Source organism: Rhipicephalus microplus, chromosome X (genome assembly GCF_043290135.1).
Source record: "Rhipicephalus microplus isolate Deutch F79 chromosome X, USDA_Rmic, whole genome shotgun sequence".
Taxonomy (NCBI): domain Eukaryota; kingdom Metazoa; phylum Arthropoda; class Arachnida; order Ixodida; family Ixodidae; genus Rhipicephalus; species Rhipicephalus microplus.
The window spans coordinates 21,501,522-21,522,385 of NC_134710.1; the positions used below are offsets into that span (position 1 = coordinate 21,501,522).

The window sequence follows — 20,864 nt, forward strand, 5'->3', positions numbered from 1 at the left end:
GGAGAACCCGGTCACATTGCCCGCTATTGCCGCCACGGCGATTCTGGGTTCGAGAACTTTTCTCATTCCGCTTCTTTCCGCTCCGAAGACCGTCGTGCCCACGATGCGGATCAACTATCGCCTGCTCAAGCAACCCCACCACGTCGCTGGCGATCTCCATCACCTGCGCGTCACCGTGACTTCCCTCAGAGCTACGCGGACGTCACCAGGGGCCGTTCGCCAAGCCTGCGCCGGGGAAACTAACTGATGCGACCTCGGGGGGCATGGTTGCCAATCGTCGACACACTAAAAAGTTCCCCCAATCATCGTAAGAAGGTATGACGACAACGACGACGAATACGACGACGAATAATGATGCTGATGAAGTTGTACGTGCCGATCTGAGTGTTCTCATTGACGGACATCACGTTACAGCACTGGTCGACACTGGCGCCGACTTCTCAATCATGCGACAAGAGCTCGCCGACCACCTTAAAAAGGTCAAGACACCGTGGACAGGGCCGCACATAAGGAGTGCTGGTGGTCAGCTGATGACCCCCAAAAGTAAATCCACCACTAGACTTCGCATCGGGGATTCTAGCTTCGTGGCCACTTTCGTCCTGTTGCCAGACTGCTGTAAAGAGTTAATTTTGGGCATGGATTTTCTTCAAGATCATGACGCTGTTATCAACAACCCTCAACGCATGGTGACGTTTTGCGCACATCCTTATGCCGACAACAGCAGTGAAGAACCACGCGGCTGCTTGCGAATAGCCTACGATGTGACACTCCTACCGAGATCCTGCTGCCTTGTGTCAGTGTCCAGTGGGTGTCCTTGCTATAAAGATGTGATAGCGGAGCACATAGTCACTCTTTTGCTCACGCAAGGCATTTCTATCGCGAGGGGCGTCCTGGCGCTTACTAGTGGACAGGCAGAAGTGCTCCTCACAAACTTCAGCAACGAACACCGTCAAATCCAGAAGGGTACCGCAATTGCCTACTACGACGATGTAGACCAAGCCGGGGATTGTTTTGCCTTGAAACCAGATGACGCGGCTGTCCGCGCCGCGACAACTTTGTCGGTGGACATCTGCTTTACGCTACCGCCCTCTGATAGGAAGCGCCTGCTTGAACTTATACACCAATTCGAAGACTGCTTTTCGCGTACGTCAAAGGTCCAGCAAACACCATTGACCAAGCACCACATCATTACTGACGACAACACGCGACCGATTCGACAAAACCCCTACCGTGTGTTTCCGAATGAGCGCGAGGAGATTCAGAAATTCAGAAGCAAGTACACAAGATGCTCGCGGATGACGTCATACAACCTTCGAAAAGTCCTTGGGCGTCCCCCGTGGTATTGGTCAAGAAGAAAGACGGCAGCTTGCGCTTCTGTATTGATTATCGCAAGTTGAACCAAGTCACGAAGACGTCTAACCACTGCCCCGCCTAGACGATTCACTCGATCGGCTGCGTCATGCGCGCTATTTCTCTTCAATGGACCTCCGAAGCGGCTACTGGCATATAGAAGTCGACCAGAGAGATAGTGAAAAAACAGCCTTCGTGACGCCCGACGGCCTATACGAATTTAAGGTGCTTCCTTTTGGGTTGTTCTCGGCGCCAGCCACTTTTCAGCGTCTCATGGACACCGTACTATCAGGCCTGAAGTGGCAAACATGCTTAGTCTATCTGGACGATGTTATTGTATTCTCAGCAACATTCGAGGAACATCTCAGCCGTTTATTCACCGACCTCCAAGCCATACGTTCGGCCGGCCTTACTTTAAAACCGGAAAAATGACATTTTGGTTTTAACGAACTCATCTTCCTAGGCCACGTCGTCAGTCACGAGGGTTTTCGGCCTGACCCGGCCAAAATAGACGCCGTAGCGCAGTTTCCTGCACCACGCGAAAAAAAGGCCGTGAGACGCTTTTTAGGGTTGTTTGCCCATTACCGGCGATTTATCGAGGACTTTTCGCTTATTGCGGCGCCATTGACACGACTCACACGTGAGGACGTCCCCTTCATTTGGGGTGAACAACAGCAAATGGCATCCAATGAACTACGACAACGCCTGCAAACATCTCCAGTCCTCGCGCACTCCGACCAGGAAGCCCCTACAGCACTTCACACTGACGCCAGCAATGTAGGTCTGGATGCCGTCCTAGTGCAGTGGCAAGACGGCTGTGAAAGAGTAATAGCCTACGCCAGAAGAACTCTCTCTCGCACGGAGGAGAATAACTCGACTACCGAGAAGGAGTGTCTCGCCATGGTGTGGGCGGTCATCAAATTTCGTCCATATTTGTACGGTCGCTCCGTCAAGGTTGTTAGCGACCATAACTCTTTGTACTGGCTCACCAACCTTAAAGATCTATCTGGCCGTTTGGCGCGCTGGAGCCTAAGACTTCAAGAGTTCCACATGACCATCGTTTATAAATCTGGGAAGCGGCACACCGACGCCGACTGTCTCTCACGGTCGCCAGTGGAGACTGTCGCTCGTGATGATGAAACCATCGACGTGGCATTCTTGGGAGTTGTCAACACGGCCACTATTGCACGGGAGCAGCGCAGTGACCCTGAGCTGTTACCACTCATTGAATATTTAGAAGGATGACGTAAGGACGTGCCGCGGTTATTTGCCAGAGGATTGCCATCTTTTTGCTTGCGAAACGATGTTCTCTATAAGAAAAACTTCTCACCAACCGGCAACCCGCACTTGCTCGTCGTGCCTGCCTCTCTTCGAAAAGAAATTATGGAAGCGTGCCATGATGAAGCAACTTCTGGTCATCTAGGCTACACCCGAACATTGTGCCGACTACGATGCAAGTGATACTGGCCGAAGTTACCCGCGGATATTAACCATCACGTGCGAACTTGCACCAACTGCCAAAGAGGCAAAGCACCTCCTAGTAAGCCAGCCGGTCTTTCACATCCAGTCGAAGCACCAGCGAAGCCGTTCACCCAGATTGGAATGAATTTCCTGGGCCCCTTTCCAACTTCCACAATAGAAAACAGATGGATAATTGTGGCCACCGATTACCTCTCCCGTTATGCGGAGACTAAAGCTATGCAGCGCGGCACAGCAGCAGAGGCCGCTCAGTTCTTCACCGAAAACCTCGTCCTTCGGCATGGCGCTCCGACAGCAGTGATCACAGACAGAGGACCTGCCTTCACCGCAGAGCTTTTGGAGTCGGCTCTCAGACTCAGCGGTACAGCTCACCGGAGAACAACTGCTTACCATCCGCAGACAAACGGACTGACGGAGCGCCTCAATAGGACCCTCACAGACCTCACATATCAGCATGTACGTTGACACGGAACATAAAAACTGGGATCAGATATGGCCGTACGTGACCTTTGCCTATAATACCGCTCGACAATAAACCACTGGAATGACGCCGTTCAGTCTGATCTATGGTCGCGAAGTCACGACAACGTTGGAGGCCATGTTGCCGCATGAGTGTGATGACATCCGTGTGGACGCCGAAGAGTTCACTCAGCGGGCCGAGGAAGCCAGACAGCTCGCGCGTGTGCGCATCTGTCATCAACAGCATCAAGATGCACAACGGTACGACCCCCGACTCAAGTTTATTAGCTACACACCAGGCGACAAGGCCTGGGTCTGGATTCCGATATGTCGACGTGGACTGTCGGAAAAACTGCTAAGACGATACTCTGGCCCATACAGCATCACGCGACGCTTGAACGACGTGAACTATGAAGTTGTTCCCGACACTGACTGCAGTTCTAAGCGTCAAAATCATTCACCCGAAGTCGTACACGTCGTGCGTATGAAACCCTATTTATCCAGTTGACGCGACCACTTCATACGCCTGCTAGAGCGCCTAAGTTGCGTATCGGGACGATGCCTCTTTTGGATGGAGGCAAATGTCACGTGCTTGTCAAAAAGAAAGACAATGACAGTTGTGCATGTGCCATGAAGTACGATGAAATGGATGAAAAATAAGAACTGTCTTGCGCGTTCTATTGAAAGAACCTACCTGCTTCTGGTATCTCAGTTTCTGCGGGAAGACCTCTGTTTTGACGTCGTGATAATATGCAAGGCATGCAAACGTCTTAGCATAGCCAGAAAGAAGTCGTCAGAGACAATGAGCATGTACAACATCACAAACACTGTGCTGCTTAAGCAATGTTAGTCTATGCGTTGCACGTAGCGTCAGGCAACTTTGGTTGCACATCAATCAAGGTGCACCATATTTCTCAGCTTGATTTTGCCGCACCTGACAAGCTTGAAAAAATGTGTCGGATGGTTACCGAGTAGCATCGCGATATGTTGTACAGTACACTAAAAATGTGGTTTACCCAATGCCTGCCCTGCCGCGGTGGTCAGGTACTAAGGTACTCGGCTGCTGACCCAAAGGTCACGGGTTCAAATCCCGGCTTCGGTGGCTGCATCTCTGATGGAGGCGGAAATGTTGTAGGCACGTGTGCTCAGATTTGGGTACACGTTAAAGAACCCCGGGAGGTCAAAATTTCCGGAGCCCTCCACTACGGTGTCTCTCATAATCTTATGATGGTTTTGGGACGTTAAACCCCACATATCAACCAATAAATTACGCAATCCCTTTGTGATGGGGAATGCCCTGCGTACGACAAATAGCAAGTTGCCTGCACGATAAACTGAACGAGCACAACCAGCACACAACAAAAGGGGTAGCTAGGCATATAGAAAATGTAAATACTGTGGACGTGCACCTCAATTCGAAAACAGTAGCGTCATGTACAAGGCCATCGACAGATTAACCAACGAGGTTGTTGAAGCCCTGAAAATAAGTAGGTTTCGGTGAATCTTGTGCCAGTATGCCTTCCGTTATGGTCTGAGAGATAAATCTAAGATTTCTTACAATACGCCCTTTGCACGCGCAGTAGGAGTGGCTACGCGATGCTCTGTCACGCCTATACTATTTTTATTGCGATAGCCACGCTATGTACTATATGTGAACACTCTTGGTTGGATTTTGCCATATATATATATATATATATATATATATATATATATATATATATATATATATATATATACGGGAAACAAGTGTATATTTAAGGGCTCGTTTTTCGTGTTTGTACACAATATTAATTAGATCTAACAGACAATATTGCCAAGGAAGGTATGGGGGAAGTTATTAGGCCAAATATAATGTAAATTAGAAGAAAGAAAAGTGGGTGAAGAGATAACTTGCTGTGAGCAGGATCCGAACCTGCGATCTCCGAATAACGCATTCGATGCTCTACCACTGAGCTACCACGACAGCTATCCCCCTAGCCACTTTATAGGTTATCTATGTCAATTTAAACGTGGGAGTGTCAGTCAGCGCCACAAGTAGCCATGGCGGCGAGTGTAGCACACTCTTAATGAGCCTCTTTGGCGTCACGTAGCACGTGAACTTATCACTAACTGCCAACTGACCAATAGTCCCCCGTATACAACCTAAAGGCACCAAGTCTGCCAGTACGAGACCCTCGTTAATAAATAAGGGAAACAAGTGTATACTTAAGGGCTCGTTTTTTGTGTTTTTACACAATATTATTGAGACCTAACAGACAATAATACCAAGGAAGGTATGGGGGAAGTTATTAGGCCAATTGTAATGTAAATCAGAAGAAAGAAAAGTGGGTGAAAAGATAACTTGCCATGGGCAGGATCTGAACCTGCGACCATCGAATAACGCGTTCGATGCTCTACCACTGAGCTACCACGACCGCTATCCCCCTAGCCACTTTATAGGGTATCTATGTCAATTTAAACGTTGGAGTGTCAGTCAGCGCCACTAGTAGCCATGGCGGCGAGTGTAGCACACTCTTTATGAGCCTGTTTGGTCTCACGTAGCACGTGAACTTATTACTAACTGATAGCTGACCAAGAGTCCCCCGTATGTGCTACAAGCAGAAGAGTGTGTCTACCTCCAGCGAGCGAAGACGCGTTGCAAAAACTTCGCGTGGGAAGCCGACGTGTTACCGGCGAAGTTTGGTGCTTGGAGAGCGGCCAATTGAAGACGCGAGGTTTCCTGGAAGAGAAACTTCGAGGGCAGTGGATCGACAACAGCGCTGGACTTTGAGTGAGTGATTCTTAGAAAAGTATCATTCACACTTTGTTCCAAGTACTTTGGACTGAATAAGTTTTCGAACTCTTTAATTTTCAAGTGTCTTGGTTGTTAGATGCAGGTGATTGCATTGTAGCGCGTAGTGTTGTCTGTGTCCGTTGTTTCGAGTGTAGCTAATTGCACTGTGTAGTACGTTGTTTGATTGTTGGTATATAGTATTAAACTACTATCGAGTGTGCATGTTTGTCTATCGTTTGATCTGCCATATTCGAGACTATAATTTTGTTTTGTTTATCAACTCCCGGCTCTGACTCGTTCTTTGGGCCACAGCCAGTGTGCGCTGGCGCGCCAAACAGGATCACTTCTATATGGTCCGTGCTTTCGTGGTGCAGTTCGGAGGGCCGGTACTCCGGCCCTTGAAATTAGCCCAGCGATCTCCTCCCTAATTTACGGGACCTGTGACGATTATTCTGGCATCCGCGATATGACCCTTTTGGTGCTAAGTGTGTCCAAAGTGGTTAAAAAGAGCCTCCTGGCGTTGATAGTGCTATCGGAACAATTTTTGTGTGCTGCTCAGTGTTCTCGTTAACAAGTGTGCAGAGTGTTTCGATAGACTAAGTTGGCAGATATCTTGTGGACGCGGCTAGAATTTTATTTGAGAGGCACCGTGGATCTGGAGAAGTTAGTAGCTCTTTGTGAGAAGATGGGTCTTTCTGGCGCCTAACTACAGAAGTGGGTGAGCCAGAAGGAGAAAAAGGCGGTGGAGAGAGAGAGAGGTTAGTAGCTGAGAGGGTCAAGGAAAAAAAAGCAGCTGAGTTTGAGAGAGAAAGGCTGGCAGCTGCGAGGGCGAAAGAAGAGAGGCGGAGATGGCTGAAAGGGAACGGCAGTGGCAGCACAAGATGGAACTCGAGTGGTGCCGTTTGCAACAGCGGAGCGAAACTCCCGTCCTAGCTAGAGTCCAAAGCAGTGAACGGGAAGATCATGGCTTCCACTTGAACCCAAGCAAGCTGCTTGAAGCGTTTGATGAAAGAAAGGACGACCTTGATGCGTACCTTCACAGATTTGAGGCAATTGCAAGGAGCCAGAATTGGCCAGAACATCAATTGGCAACTGCTTCAAGTACTTGTTTGAGTAGCGAAGTGCTCAGTGTGTACGGCAGGCTGACGCCGACCGATGCAGCCAACTATGCAAAGGTGAAAGCTGCTTTGCTGAAGCGATTTAGATTTACTGTGGAAGGATTCCGGGACAGATTTCGGACAGGAAAGCCAGCTGATGGTGAGACGGCTACGCAGTATGCCACCCGACTTTGCCATTATTTCGACAGATGGATTGAACTTTCAGGGACAGCGCAGGAGTACGATGAGCTTAGAGAGCTCCTAATTAGAGAACAATTTCTTACTAGTTGCCACCCAAGCCTGTCGCTGTACTTGAAAGAGGGGAGAGCTAAGTCACTTGAAGACATGCTTGAATTGGCCGACCAATTCTTGGAAGCGCAAGGTGGTACAAATTTGCCCAAAATCAAAAAGGAGTATCCCAAAGATTCGAAGAATTCGGCACCCGAACAAAAAAGCGTGCACCGGAGAGTGTTCCGCGATGTTTTGTTAACCGAGTGGGTCATCGCGCTAACAGCTGTCGAACTAACTTTACGAGCCCTACGGTTGCAAAATGTTTCAGATGTGGTCAGACCGGGCACAAGGCATACGCATGTCGTAACGGAGCGAGTCAAACTCACCAAGTAGCATGTGTGCAGCTGATGATGACGATGATGAAAGTCGATGATGATGACGTCACCGACGGATTCATGGAGTTTAAAAATGGGAAGAAACTTCATATTGTGGGTGTTGTAGTAACAAAACAGCCAACCGGTGTTACGAAGGGAATGTCATCGCTGCCTGGAAAAGTTGGGGGCAAGAAGGTTACAGTTCTAAGAGACACCGGTAGCTCCACTCTTATCGTGTGGAGGAACTTGGTGCGAGAAAGCGAATTAACAGGCAAAACTAAACCGCTTTGTCTCATTGACAGCACGGTTGAAGCCGAGATTGAGAATGAAACCCCGTATTTCAGTGGAAGGGTTACTGCCCTGTGCATGACGACCCCCCTGTACGACCTCATCATCGAAATATAGACGGAGCACGAGGGCCGAACTATCTTGACCATTTGGGCGAAGAGCAGAAGATGGAGCCCCGGAAACCCAATATTCTAGAGGTACAGTGGAGAAAAATCCCGTGAAGGATTTCACTCGAGGTCAAGGTGAAACTTGGTGCAAGAGGCAGTGAGTCAGGAGATGATCGTGTTGAACGAGACTTACGTCGGTACGACCTCAACCGACCAACAGTGAAAAGGTGAGGGAGTCAGCCAGCCAGGCCCAATGTCGTGACGTGAGCAAGCTGGTGAATAACCAGACAAGATTGGTTAAACGTTATGACCCGTTAACTGTGTCGAAAGTATTCAACGATGGCTGAGACGCCGCCTCAAATACCGTCGATTGGAAGGGCTCGCGGGAACAGAACGAGGAAAAATAAGAGATCGAGCAAGCACAGCAAGAAAGGGCGCAAGCGCAGCTCGAAGTACACAGGATAGGTGCTGAGGTCGAATCGGAATGTGTTTGGCAGTGTTCAGCCCAAGTGTGTTGTGTAGTTGTTATCCGGTGTCACAAGTGTATGCCTAGTTAGTCAAAATGTTTGTTGCGGTGATGTGACGTATAGGATTGTACAATTGTTGTAAAGACCGACCTTTGTACATTTGTATTGTTTGAAATATGTGATAGAATGTTTTACTCATGTAACTGTGGTTATATTCTATGTGTTGCGAGATTAAATTGCCATGTGCAGATGTATTGTGTGTTCTATTGTGAAGGTGACGCGCCATGAGTGACGGACTATGTTATAGTCTTTAAGTGTGTGGTGACTGTTCGCACTCGATCGTTTGTGTGGTTTTGAATATTATGAGATAATATTCTTAAAGAGGGGGGCAGTGTCACAAAGAAGCGGTCAAAAAAGGGCGCGCCACCGAATTCTGGCGACCATGCGCTAGAAAGGCACCGCAAGGTCAACGATAAAGAAGAAAACAAGCATAAACTCCCCGGGCGCATCGTTTCTCCCCCCCTCCCCTCGGAAGCGTAGTTTTGCCAACCAACCTCTTCACATTGGCGTCCGAGCAAGCCCTGGATGGTTCTCGAACGAAAGGGGCGTGGTGATGCAGCGTTGTGTCACGTGTCGCGGACGGCCCTCAAAACGTCTCGCTTTTTCCCCAGCCCTGGCTGTGCATCGCGCCGGCGAAACGATGAGAATTTTCTGAAATCTAGCGCGAAAGGTATTTAAGTGAGCAGCGAAGAAGGGAAAAGAGGAGAAGAACAAAGTTTGCGCGAGGGCGCGTAGGGTGTTCCGCCTTTTTGGCAAACGCTTCTGACCTCAGTGACAAAGCAGATAATGAAGAGGGTTTGCACCTGAGGGGTGAAGACTCGTGCTACAAGCAGAAGAGTGTGTCTACCGCCAGCGAGTGAAGACGCGTTGCAACAGCTGCACGTGGGAAGCCGACATGTTACCGGCGAAGTTTGGTGCTTGGAGAGCTGCCAATTGAAGATGCGAGTTTCCTGGAAGAGAAACTTCGGAGGCAGCGAATCGACAACTGCGCTGGACTTTGAGTGAGTGATTCTTGGAAAAGTATCACTCACACTTTGCTCCAAGGACTTTGATCTGAATAGGTTTTCGAACTCTTTAGTCTTTAAGTGTCTTGGTCGTTACATGCGGGTGACTGCATTGCAGCGCGTAGTGTTGCCTGTGTCCGTTTTTTCGAGTGTAGTTGATTGTACTGTGTAGTACGTTGTTTGATTATTGACATATCGTTTTCAACTACTATTGAGTGTGCATATTTGTATATTGTTTGATCTGCCACATTCGAGACTATAATTTTGTTTTGTTTATCAACTCTCGGCTCTGACTCGTTCTTTGGGCCACAGCTGGCGTGTGCTGGCGCGCCAAATAGGACCACTTCTGAATTGTCCGTGCTTTCGTGGTGAAGTTCGGGGGGGCCGGTCTTCGGCCCTTGGAATTAGCCCGGCAATCGCCTCTAATTAACGGGACCTGTGACAACGGGAATGCTTCTGTTGTAGTTACCAGACGCACAAAGGCCACTGCAATTGTTCAACAGTCTCCATTTGCGAAAAGGGCGGGCTTTTCAGGCACATCGTAGTAACAACCGAAACACTTCTTCGCGTGCATCCGCACCTGTGAGTACGGGACTAGCTCGCTGGATTTCGTGCCGACTGGTTGCGCCCCCCCCCCCCGATATCTGACGACAGCGCAGCTCTCGCTGACTGGCTCGCCCTACGTCATCTCCTGACGCCAACGAGAGCTCTCGCCGAGGGGTGCCCCATCCTCGGAATCTTTCGCCCGTGTTCATCTTTGCTCTCTTCACACTACTTCCATTTGTGGCTGTCCCTGCCCCTCTCCCTATCTCTATACCTTTAATTCCTCCGTATCTTTTTAATACCTCCTTACCACCATTCCTCGTGAGCTACTCTTGAGGTGTTCTCCCCATAAGAGAGTTACAGGGCTCACTTCTATCTTGTTTTCATTTAAGAATCACCCCCCCCCCCCCCCCGTGGGCACGTTTCGTGCGTCATTTGTGCGTCAGAAATGCTGGGCATATTTCAAACTGCTTGCCACTAAGCGTGTGACCTTCTAATTTGTTGACATCACGTTCATTGCTTCACATTTAAGAAAAATTGTTGACTTTTATGTTTTGTTTATTCATGTACAGCTGGTACTTACTTTGCGCAAATACTGAATAAACTTCGAGTTGCACCTTGTGCACGTGTTGCTTCTCGTCTAGAGCTCTTGTGTTCACCGGTGGTGTTTTACTACAAATATTTTTTGTGAAATAAGTCGTAAATCAACCGAAAAATATTGTTAACATACATCTATCGAGTTTTCAAGGGTTTCTTTGGTACTCCCGAAATTTAACAGCCAAGGTGACTGGTAAATTAGGGGATATTTACAATGGTATAAGCAATTACCCACCATTTGGTGAACCCACGCTCGAAGTTGGGCATGTTTTCATTGCTACACACGCTGCGTTATCATGTCTGTGCTCCGCTAAGCTATTTAATAATCTTAAATGCGAAGCATTTCTTAGTGAACTTTGGCGACATTGAGCGTATCTATCTATCTATCTATCTATCTATCTATCTATCTATCTATCTATCTATCTAGCCGCTTACGACTTTTATCTTTCCTGGCCGTTGCAATAATGGAATCAATACCAAACTTAATATGGCATAGCACGATTATAATATGAAGAACATATTTGACTAGTCATAACATAAAAATCATGTTATCTATGTCATGAATATCTTGATTCATATTTCATGGTCCTGCAGCTCTCCCGGTGGCCTCGTTCACATGTCATGTTGTAAAACTGGTATGGTATGGAATGACTGCATGGCGAACCCAAGCGACAGACCCTAACATGAAAATCATGACGTGCTTGTCGTGTAACATGACTACATGTTACGCTCATGGTGCGCTCGCGGTCATTTCGCTTGCGTCATATATACCAAATTTGGTTTTACAGTACGTGAATGAATGATGAAGGTACGCGACTGGTGCAAACACGATAATCATGAGATGCGCGTTATGTAAAAACATGACTACATGCCCCACTTGTGATGCGCTCGCGGTCATTTCGCTAGCTTCACATATGCCGAATTTGGTATTACATGACGCCAATGGATGACGAACGTATGTGACTGGTGCAAACATAATAATCATAAGATGCGTCTCATGTGAGAATATGACTACTTGCTAAAGTCAAGGCGCCAATACATTTCGACGTGATGCGGTGCACGTGCTTGCCGGCGTTCATTTCGTCGCGTCACGCCGGCGTTGCCACGTCAGGCGCCGGTCCTGCCTTATACTCATAGGCGTGCGCCGCGCTGCGTTGCTTTGACGCTTGCGTGTTTCAGCGTGTCCGGCGTCCCTCCGCCACGAAACGAGGTAGACGCAGTGTTGTCTGGGTAACGCATTGGCGCCAAATACAGTGTGTCATTTCGTGCTGGTGTCCGTCAGGCCGCGCCGACGGACGCTGGTCGCACCGAGCGTCAGACTACAGAGTGCTCGCGTTTTGCTAACGTAGCATCCCAGTGCCCAGCGCGCGTGCGCGTCCACGCTACATTGGAGTATATTGGGCCCTTCATGATACTTGGGAAGTAAACACAGCGTGAAAATATAGACAAGGACAAAGGAAGAGACGACAAACGCTGACTCGCAACTAAACTTTATTGAAAGATACACGAACATATATCAAGCATTTGACCCGGTCACGTGGACAACCAAAGGCGTCTGCGCATCAAAGCAACAAGGTATGAAACAAGCCTAATCATATTGATAATCATATTGATAATCATAATAATATTGAAATGCTTGATATATGTGCGTGTATCATTCAATAAAGTTCAGTTGCAAGTCAGTGCGGTGTTTATTTCTTTCTCTCTAATAAACAAGTTCTTTTTATTTCTTGCTTTCTATCCTTTCTTTTTTTTTAACGTTTCACGCTTCCTTCCTCTTTCTTTATTTTATTCGTGGTTTGGTCTACTTCACGTCCAATGCACTCATTTTTGTTTGCTGCAACTGATGAGTGATCATCATCGAGGCACTCGAAGAACAGTATAAAGAAGAGTTCTCCTCTGCGCGAGGGTGCACTCATTATGCTACACATGGAGCGTTACGACAAAATATGATGACAGCATACGACATCCCGGCCCCCCAAGGGGCTCCACACTCGATTGAAAATATTCAGAAGCACTATGTATGTTTAAAACACGTGGTGCATAAGAAGTAAAGAAGGAAGAAAAAATTTATCCCATCTTCCCAAGGGGAATCCTGATGAGATTCGAAGCACAGCGTTACGCACGCGCGGCGTCACGCATTGAATGAGGCTAACGAGAGTGCGGCGGTGAGCGCTAGAGGATTCGTTTGAAGCAAAGGCTGGCGTAGCCTTTTGCGCTTCTTCAACATTTCAACATAATCATTTCAACCATTTCAACATAATCAGGCAAAGCAAACGACTAACTTCTATTTTCGCGAAGCCACCTCACGTGGGGTACCGCCGGGATAAAAATCTGAAGGACATTCTTGTCAGAGCAAAAACAACAACCCCCAAATTTCAATCAGGGTGCCATCCCTGCGGAAGAGCTCGATGCAAGGTATGCCCACAGATGGTCACAACACGTGAATCCAAAATGAACTTCTCGGATTTCAAATTCTGCATAACTGAAAGCCTTAATTGTGACTCCAGTAACGTAATATACATGCTACAATGCAACATCTGCGGACAAGAATATATCGGCCAAACAGACACGCCATTTCGGCTGCGGTTCAATAATCACCGGTACCACGCCACTTCACTGCCGAAGCTACCTTTATCTAGACATCTGTGCCTGTCAAACCACAGTTTTGAAAATATCAGCGTAACTCTTTTGCAGTCTGGTTTCTCAAACAGACGCGAGCTCGAACAGCGTGAGGCATATTTTATTTTCAAATTTCCAACATTAGTAGACGGCATCAAAGAGGACCTCGGAAAACTCAACTGCCTCCGAGAAGTAAGCCAGGAGGAAATTGGTGACAAAGATTGATAGCTGGAGACCATGCTTTTTTCTGACTGACTCGTACGTGTACACTGTCCTTTCTTGTTTTTTGTTTTTCGATTTTTTTTTCTTTTTCTCTTCCTTTATTTCTTTTTTTCCACATGCACATACAAAGTGTTTACGTTCGCCTACCACTTGATGACCATTGAAAGGAAACGGACGAAAATTAAAGGTAAAAAGAGCCGACCGACCCATTAACGAGAAACCCTTCCTTTACGCACGCCGCACGCCGACCGACCCATTACGGGGAAACCCTTTCTTTACGCACGCTGTCACGGACCCTCCCGGCAACGCGGTGACAATCTTGGGTGGCCAGACACACGTCGAGAACTGAACAGCACGTGATAAGAACCGTATGTGGACGTACACGAAAAGTTGGTTTCGTTCTCAGTGTTGACAGTGGTTCTTCCTCTTTTTTTACTTTCTTTCTTTTCTTTCTTTTTCTTTTTCGTCTTTTTTCTCCCCCTTTTTTGTTGTTTTTTTCTTTTCTTTTTCCTTTTTTTAGTTCCCTCTCACTCTCGCAAACATGTTTCAAGGCGAGAGGGACGCGGCAGCAACCAAGTTTGGATGTTTATGTCAGTATAACTCATCCCCTGATGAAGGGAGGACCCCTCCCGAAACTGTTGGGAAATAAATATATTTATCCTTGTTGACAACGCTCCCGTTGTGCCATATCCCATACCTTCACGAAGACTAACTGGCCCATTGAATTATTACTCCCACTATATATATATATATATATATATATATATATATATATATATATATATATATATATATATATATATATATATATATATATATATATATATATATATATATATATATATATATATATATATATATATATATATATATATAGATGAAATAGATGATCAGAGTTTCTTCCGGCTACCGTAATAAAAGTTATAAACTTCGAGAATAGTGCAGTATAGGAAACAAAACAATAAAATATTTATTTAATCCTAACAGTTTCGGCTGGTGGACCAGCCTTCTTCGGAGGATGTAAGTGAAATGATACAAGTTCCCGTAGCAGAGGGTCACCCTCACAGTTTAAAGACCCTCCAAAAAAAAAGAGAGAGAGAAAAAGACAAGCGGGAGAACGAGGTAGCAACAGACAACAAGAAGCAGAAGAAGGAGAGGAACTAGAAAGGAGCGACGGAGAGCCGCCGGAAACGAGCGGGTAATTCTGGCATTGTTGCTGCGTATAGGTAAGACGCGCCGCCAGCGGAGGCGACCAAGAAAAACGGAAAAATGTGGAACATGTTGCCGCTTACTCGCATCTCACACATGGATCGAGTTTAAGTTCACGTGGTTCGGCGGCTGGCCCGTGGCATCGGGCCACACACACACACACACACACAAGAAGCATACGACCCGCTCCAGCTTTCGGAATATAATGGCCACGTTGGAAAGCTAATGTGCCCTCTCCCCCTCCCTCCACCTGCCCTCTCTTGCAGAAAAATGTACAACCAGTCATACTGAAAATAAATAAATGGGTATTCTTGTAAAGGATGAAAATATATAAAAATAAATAATACTAAAAAGTATTAAGAAATGAAAATAAAGTTTAATAATACTAACAGAATCCGTTCGGTTTACGTAGCATCGAATTCGTTTAGTTTCGCTATATTGACTAACTTGCGTGTGCGACTTCACGTATGTATAAATAAATTAATTGAGTAATTCAATTTCTGTGTTTCACGAAACGTCGCGGAGACACGTCAGTCGCCCAGGGCTCTCGTTGATTCCGTGGGTAAGTGATCTGAATTTCTTTATAAAGTATGACTCCCGCTGTTCGCGCTCCCGTGTGTTCTGGAAGCCGGATTGTAGGAGTATGACACTTACGCGTTCGAAAGAGTGACCAGGAAGATTGATATGTTTGGAGAACGGCAAATTGGGGAGGCCCTTTACGTGTGCCCTGTGGTTGTTGAAACGCAAACGGAACGCGGTTTCCGTGTGTCCAATATATTCCTGTTTGCACACCTCGCAGCGAATTTTGTATACCACATTGGCTGAGTCACAGTTAAGGTCGTCTTTAATTTTGTACACATAGTCTGAACAGGAGGCTTCGGCCGTATCTGTGGTCACCATGTGTGTGCACACCCTGCAGCGAGGTTTCCCGCACGGTCTACAGCCCTGATGGTGGTCGGATTTGTGTGTTTTCGCCCTGACCAGTAAGTCTCTCAGGTTTTTATTTCTTCGGTAAACCACCTTGGGCGGAGTCTGAAAAATGGCAGAGAGGCGACTACTCTGTTTAAGTATGTTGAAGTGGCGGTTTAGTATAGAATTCACCCGAGGGGCGGCGGCGCAGTATGTGAGGATTAAATTTGCCCCTGAAGTTATATCATCCTTATTCCCACCTTTTTCTCCCATTGTTGATTCTCGGTCCAAAGAGCGAGCGCGCTCAATTGCATTGTCAATTATTTTTTCGGGGTACTTTTGACGCAAGAAGGCTGTTCTCAATTCCTGTGCGTGGGTGTCAAATTGCGTGATTTCAGAGCAAATTCTTCTGTATCTGTGGGCTTGAGAGTAAGGAACACCTGTTTTGCAGTGATGGGGGTGACTGCTATGGAAATGCAGATACTGTTGGCGGTCTGTTGGTTTTTTATACAGGGAAGTAGATATGGTGGTGCCACTGAGTGATACAGTGACATCCAGAAAGTGAACACTCTTCTGCGAATACGTGTGCGTGAATGTTATCGAAGGATGCACGGAGTTGAAACCGGAAATGAATTTGGAAAGATTATGTTCACTATCGGCCCACATATATATATATATAAATATATATAAGGGAAAGAAGTGTATACCTAAGGGCTTGTTTTTTCGTGTTTTAACACAATATTAATCAGATCTAACAGGCAGGAATGCCAAGGAATGTGCAGGGGAAGTTACTAGAACCAATGGAATGTAAATAAGAAGAAAGTAAAACGGATGAAAAAATAACCAGCCGTGAGCAGGAATCGAACCTACGACCTTCGAATAACGCGTTCGATGCTCTAACCACTGAGCTACCACAGCGGCCTTCCCTCCATCCATTTTTTGGGTTTCTATGTGAATTTAGAAGTAGGAGTGACAGTCAGCGCCATCTATAAGCCAAACGACGAGCGTGAAAACACTCTTATGCGCATGTTTGGCGTCACGTAGCACGTGAACATATTATGAGCGGGCAGCTGATTAATTGTCCCTCTTATACAACCTAAACACACCAAGTCTGCCAGTACGAGACCCTCGTTCAATGAAATAAGGGAAAGAAGTGTATACCTAAGGGCTCGTTTTTTCGTGTTTTAACACAATATTAATGAGATCTAACAGACAGTAATGCCAAGGAATGTGCAGGGGAAGTTATTATAACTAATGTAATGTAATTAAAAAGAAAAAAAAGTGGATGAAAAAATGACCAGCCGTGAGCAGGAATCGAACCTACGACCTTCGAATAACACGTTCGATGCTCTAACCACTGAGCTACCACAGCTTTTTTTTTCTTTATTACCTGTTTTTCTTTACAGGTGTTCACACAGAAACATGAATGATAAAATACACTTGGACCAATATTTGATCCGAAGTGCTCACATTAAAATTTTTTCAGGGTGCACAATTCCTCTAACATTGTTAGCCAGCTGGGAGGTTCTTCTTGTTGTTTATACACTTCAGTGATATACCGCATATTTGCAATGAAGTTCTCCCGGACAGGACGTATGTTCTGGTCAAAATGTCTGTAAGCCATTGTGGTCCGCCAGATGCTGTGAAGGCTAATTAACATAACCATGTCGTATGGTATGCCGTCGTCATCATCCACACAGAGAAAATGAATGCCATGGCTTGTAATAAAGAGATCTTTTTTCAATGTTTTTTGAAGGATGTCCCAATGAAAGACAGCGTCCCAGCAATGAATAAACACATGATCTATTGTCTCAGGTGTTTTACAAAGTAAACAATTGGTTGTCCATGGTACATCGATTCCCTTGTCCGCTAGCCACTGCTTTACGGGGAGAGTCCCGGAATGCAATTTAAAAAAGAAAGTTTTTGCCCCTGCTTTTACTTTCATCCTTTTGACACTTTTCAAAACGTCCTGTCTGGGTCCTCCATTGAACATAGATCTGTACAAAGGTGTTGGGAACAAGGCATCACGGAGATCCCTGTACAGATTTTTTCGCTCAACAGTGGCAAGATATTCCAGCGAAAAGCGCACTTTCAAAAACTCAAAAGACTGTATAACTTCTCTAAAAAAACCAGTCACATATCGGCACATATCACTGTTTCTAGACACAACAAAATCTGGGATGCGTGATGACAGCTTTACTTTTATCACTGTTTGCAGAAATTTGTTTCTTTGATCGCGAAGGAAAATAAACCGAGAGACAACTTGTCTAATAAATAAATGACATAAACCGAGTCCGCCATTGCTAACCACTGAGCTACCACAGCGGCCTTCCCTCCATCCACTTTTTGAGGTTTCTAAGTAAATTTAGAAGTAGGCGTGACAGTCAGCGCCATCTATAGGCCAAACGACGAGTGTGAAAACACTCTTATGCGCATGTTTGGCGTCACGTAGCAAGTGAACTTATTATGAGCGGGCAGCTGATTAATTGTCCCTCTTATACAACTAAACACACCTAGTCTGCCAGTACGCACCCTCATACTATGAAATAAGGGAAAGAAGTGTATACCTAAGGGCTCGCTTTTTCGTGTTTTAACACAATATTAATGAGATCTAACAGACAGTAATGCCAAGGAATGTGCAGGGGAAGTTATTAGAACCAAAGTAATGTAAATAAGAAAGAAAAGTGGGTGAAAAAACAACCAGCCGTGAGCAGCAATCGAACCTACAACCTTCGAATTACGCGTTTGATGCTCTAACCACTGAGCTACCACAGTGGTTAGATATATATATATATATATATATATATATATATATATATATATATATATATATATATATATATATATATATATATATATATATATATATTTGTTTATTTTTTATTTATTTATTTATTTATTCTTTATTTATTTATTTATTTATATTTATATATATACCGTAAAAGAAGTAAATATGAGTGCATTTCGTGCGGCTGAACGATTAGTTCATTGTGAGAGGTGTTACATTACACCTTCGAATTGAAATATTATTTTAATACGTCATACGTTATTCAACTACCGCATAAACATAAACAAACAGTTTTGCATAAACAAAACTCTTAGCCTATAAAACCTTAATTCGGCCAATATTAGAATACATCAACTTAGTCTGGTTCCCGCACAGAAAAAACCTAAATAACAAGCTAGAAGGGGTACAAAGAAAAGCAGTTAGATTTGCCTATAATAAATACAGTTTGTTCGACTCACCCTCTGAACTGATCACAAGAGCCAGGCTACTAACATTACGAAATCACGCTAAACTCGCACGCCTAAAAATGCTCTTCCAACTTATTCATAGGCAGCTAAACATCGACAGCTCGAGATTGATATCTACTCCACAAACCAGACAGTCACGCCATAAACATCCACTAACATTACAAGAATATCGTTCTAGCACCAACTGCTTCCAGTATTCCTTCTTCCCACAGTCAATTACAGAATGAAATACATTGCCCGTTTGTCTGACTAATAGTAAAGATTTGAATAGTTGTTTACTTTACTTAAAAACCCCATTGGCGACACTCATAGCTGAAATTATGTTTTTTTTATGCTTCTTTTCTCGCTTGTACAGCTTGTGGTTACTTTTTGAATTTGTCAGAGTTATGAGCGGATTACGTCGTATAATATTTTCGTGCATATCTGCCAGACTTAGGTTGGGAAACTCTTCATGTATCATCATACAATATCTGTTAGTGTCGCTTTTTTTGCATGTACTTGCGAGTGTATCTATTCTGTATATAGTTGTATGTGTATTGTGTATTTTGTTTACCCTTCTGCAATAGTCCCCATTCGGACTGGCAGTATGTAAAAATAAATAAATAAATAATAAAATGCGTGTTTAAATTATTCGGCGACAACATTCGGGCAGTCCCTGCATGATATCTGTACCTCACACCAGTCAAAAAGTACACGTGCTTTTATGAGCGGCGTCAGCACATACGTACGTCTCTTACTTTGTGCTATATGTAACATGACACGTGAACTCACCTTCAGTTCACTGGATGGCGGCACTTGGATCTTGGGTGGTACCGTCAGAGCCGACAGTTCAATGGGTAGATTCTGCATGGAGGTGGGCAAGCAAATCGGCGCTTCAAATTGGTGCATCCTTTCATACGATGGACCTTTCTATAAATTGGCGCGCGCCACCTACGGCGGCCGCAAAGCATTATGGGAAGCCGGACCGCCGGCGTAGTGTTGTCTGCTTGCGGAAGCGTTGACTGCGCTCGGGCGTATACGAACGCATCATTGCGGGAATATTGCGCGTAGTAACCCTGTTTCAATATGTACTCACAACGGATGGACACCCAGATCAAGATAGAGCCAGCCAACACAAAGCATTCTTCACTTAATGATGATTCGTTGAAATGCTCACGTAGCAAAAAGGTCCATTTAAATAAATACTTTATTGATTTGAGCATAGTGTTAACCTAGGAAAGGGGTACATACATGTAATAATTCGGATATAAAACACTCAAATAATGTCAAATGTCAACAGTAACAACCCAAAAAATAGAAAATAATCAACATCAGCATGACAAAAACAAAGCAAAACTTCAACACACCAAACAATGATTTTTACGAAACAGTTGTTAACCAAATGTTCAAAAGCCTCTGCTTATGTGCACTCAACAATATGTGTGGGTAGTGTATTCCCATTTTCGATGGCACTGGGAAAAAACGAACACCGATAGACGTTTGTGCTGGTGGCATATATTCTAATGACTTGGAATCGGAAACATTACTTGGCTTGTCCCCTATGCTTTGTTGGTCGTATTTCCACGTAGCGGAAGCTTTCCTCGTTTGACCATGCCACTTCTTTATTATAACTACATGTTGGGCACTATCACTCGGGATATGCTTCCGCACAATACGCAGTGCAAGACCGTGGCACATCGCGCATGATAGTTAATGTCAAATACCACCCTTATTCGAGCCCCACTATGCTGCGTAAATTTGAATGCTAATGGCCTGTTTCAAATGCTGCGCGCGAGAAACGATACACTTGGGACGTCGAGAGCAGTAAAAATCAGCTAC

General features: G+C 45.4%; 1 protein-coding gene and 1 non-coding gene across 3 annotated transcripts in view; both read right to left on the bottom strand.

Annotated features, from left to right (window-relative positions):
• Positions 1-20,864, bottom strand: part of LOC119175599 (uncharacterized) — an 89,993-nt gene that overhangs the window by 2,962 nt on the left and 66,167 nt on the right. For both annotated transcript variants that reach the window (XM_037426501.2, XM_075881942.1), the window contains one exon: positions 19,818-19,889. In XM_037426501.2, the coding sequence (XP_037282398.2) occupies positions 19,818-19,889 (72 nt within the window). The remainder of the gene's footprint in view (positions 1-19,817; positions 19,890-20,864) is intronic.
• Positions 17,091-17,163, bottom strand: TRNAT-UGU (transfer RNA threonine (anticodon UGU)). Its single transcript has one exon. It is a non-coding gene; the product is annotated as a tRNA-Thr (tRNA).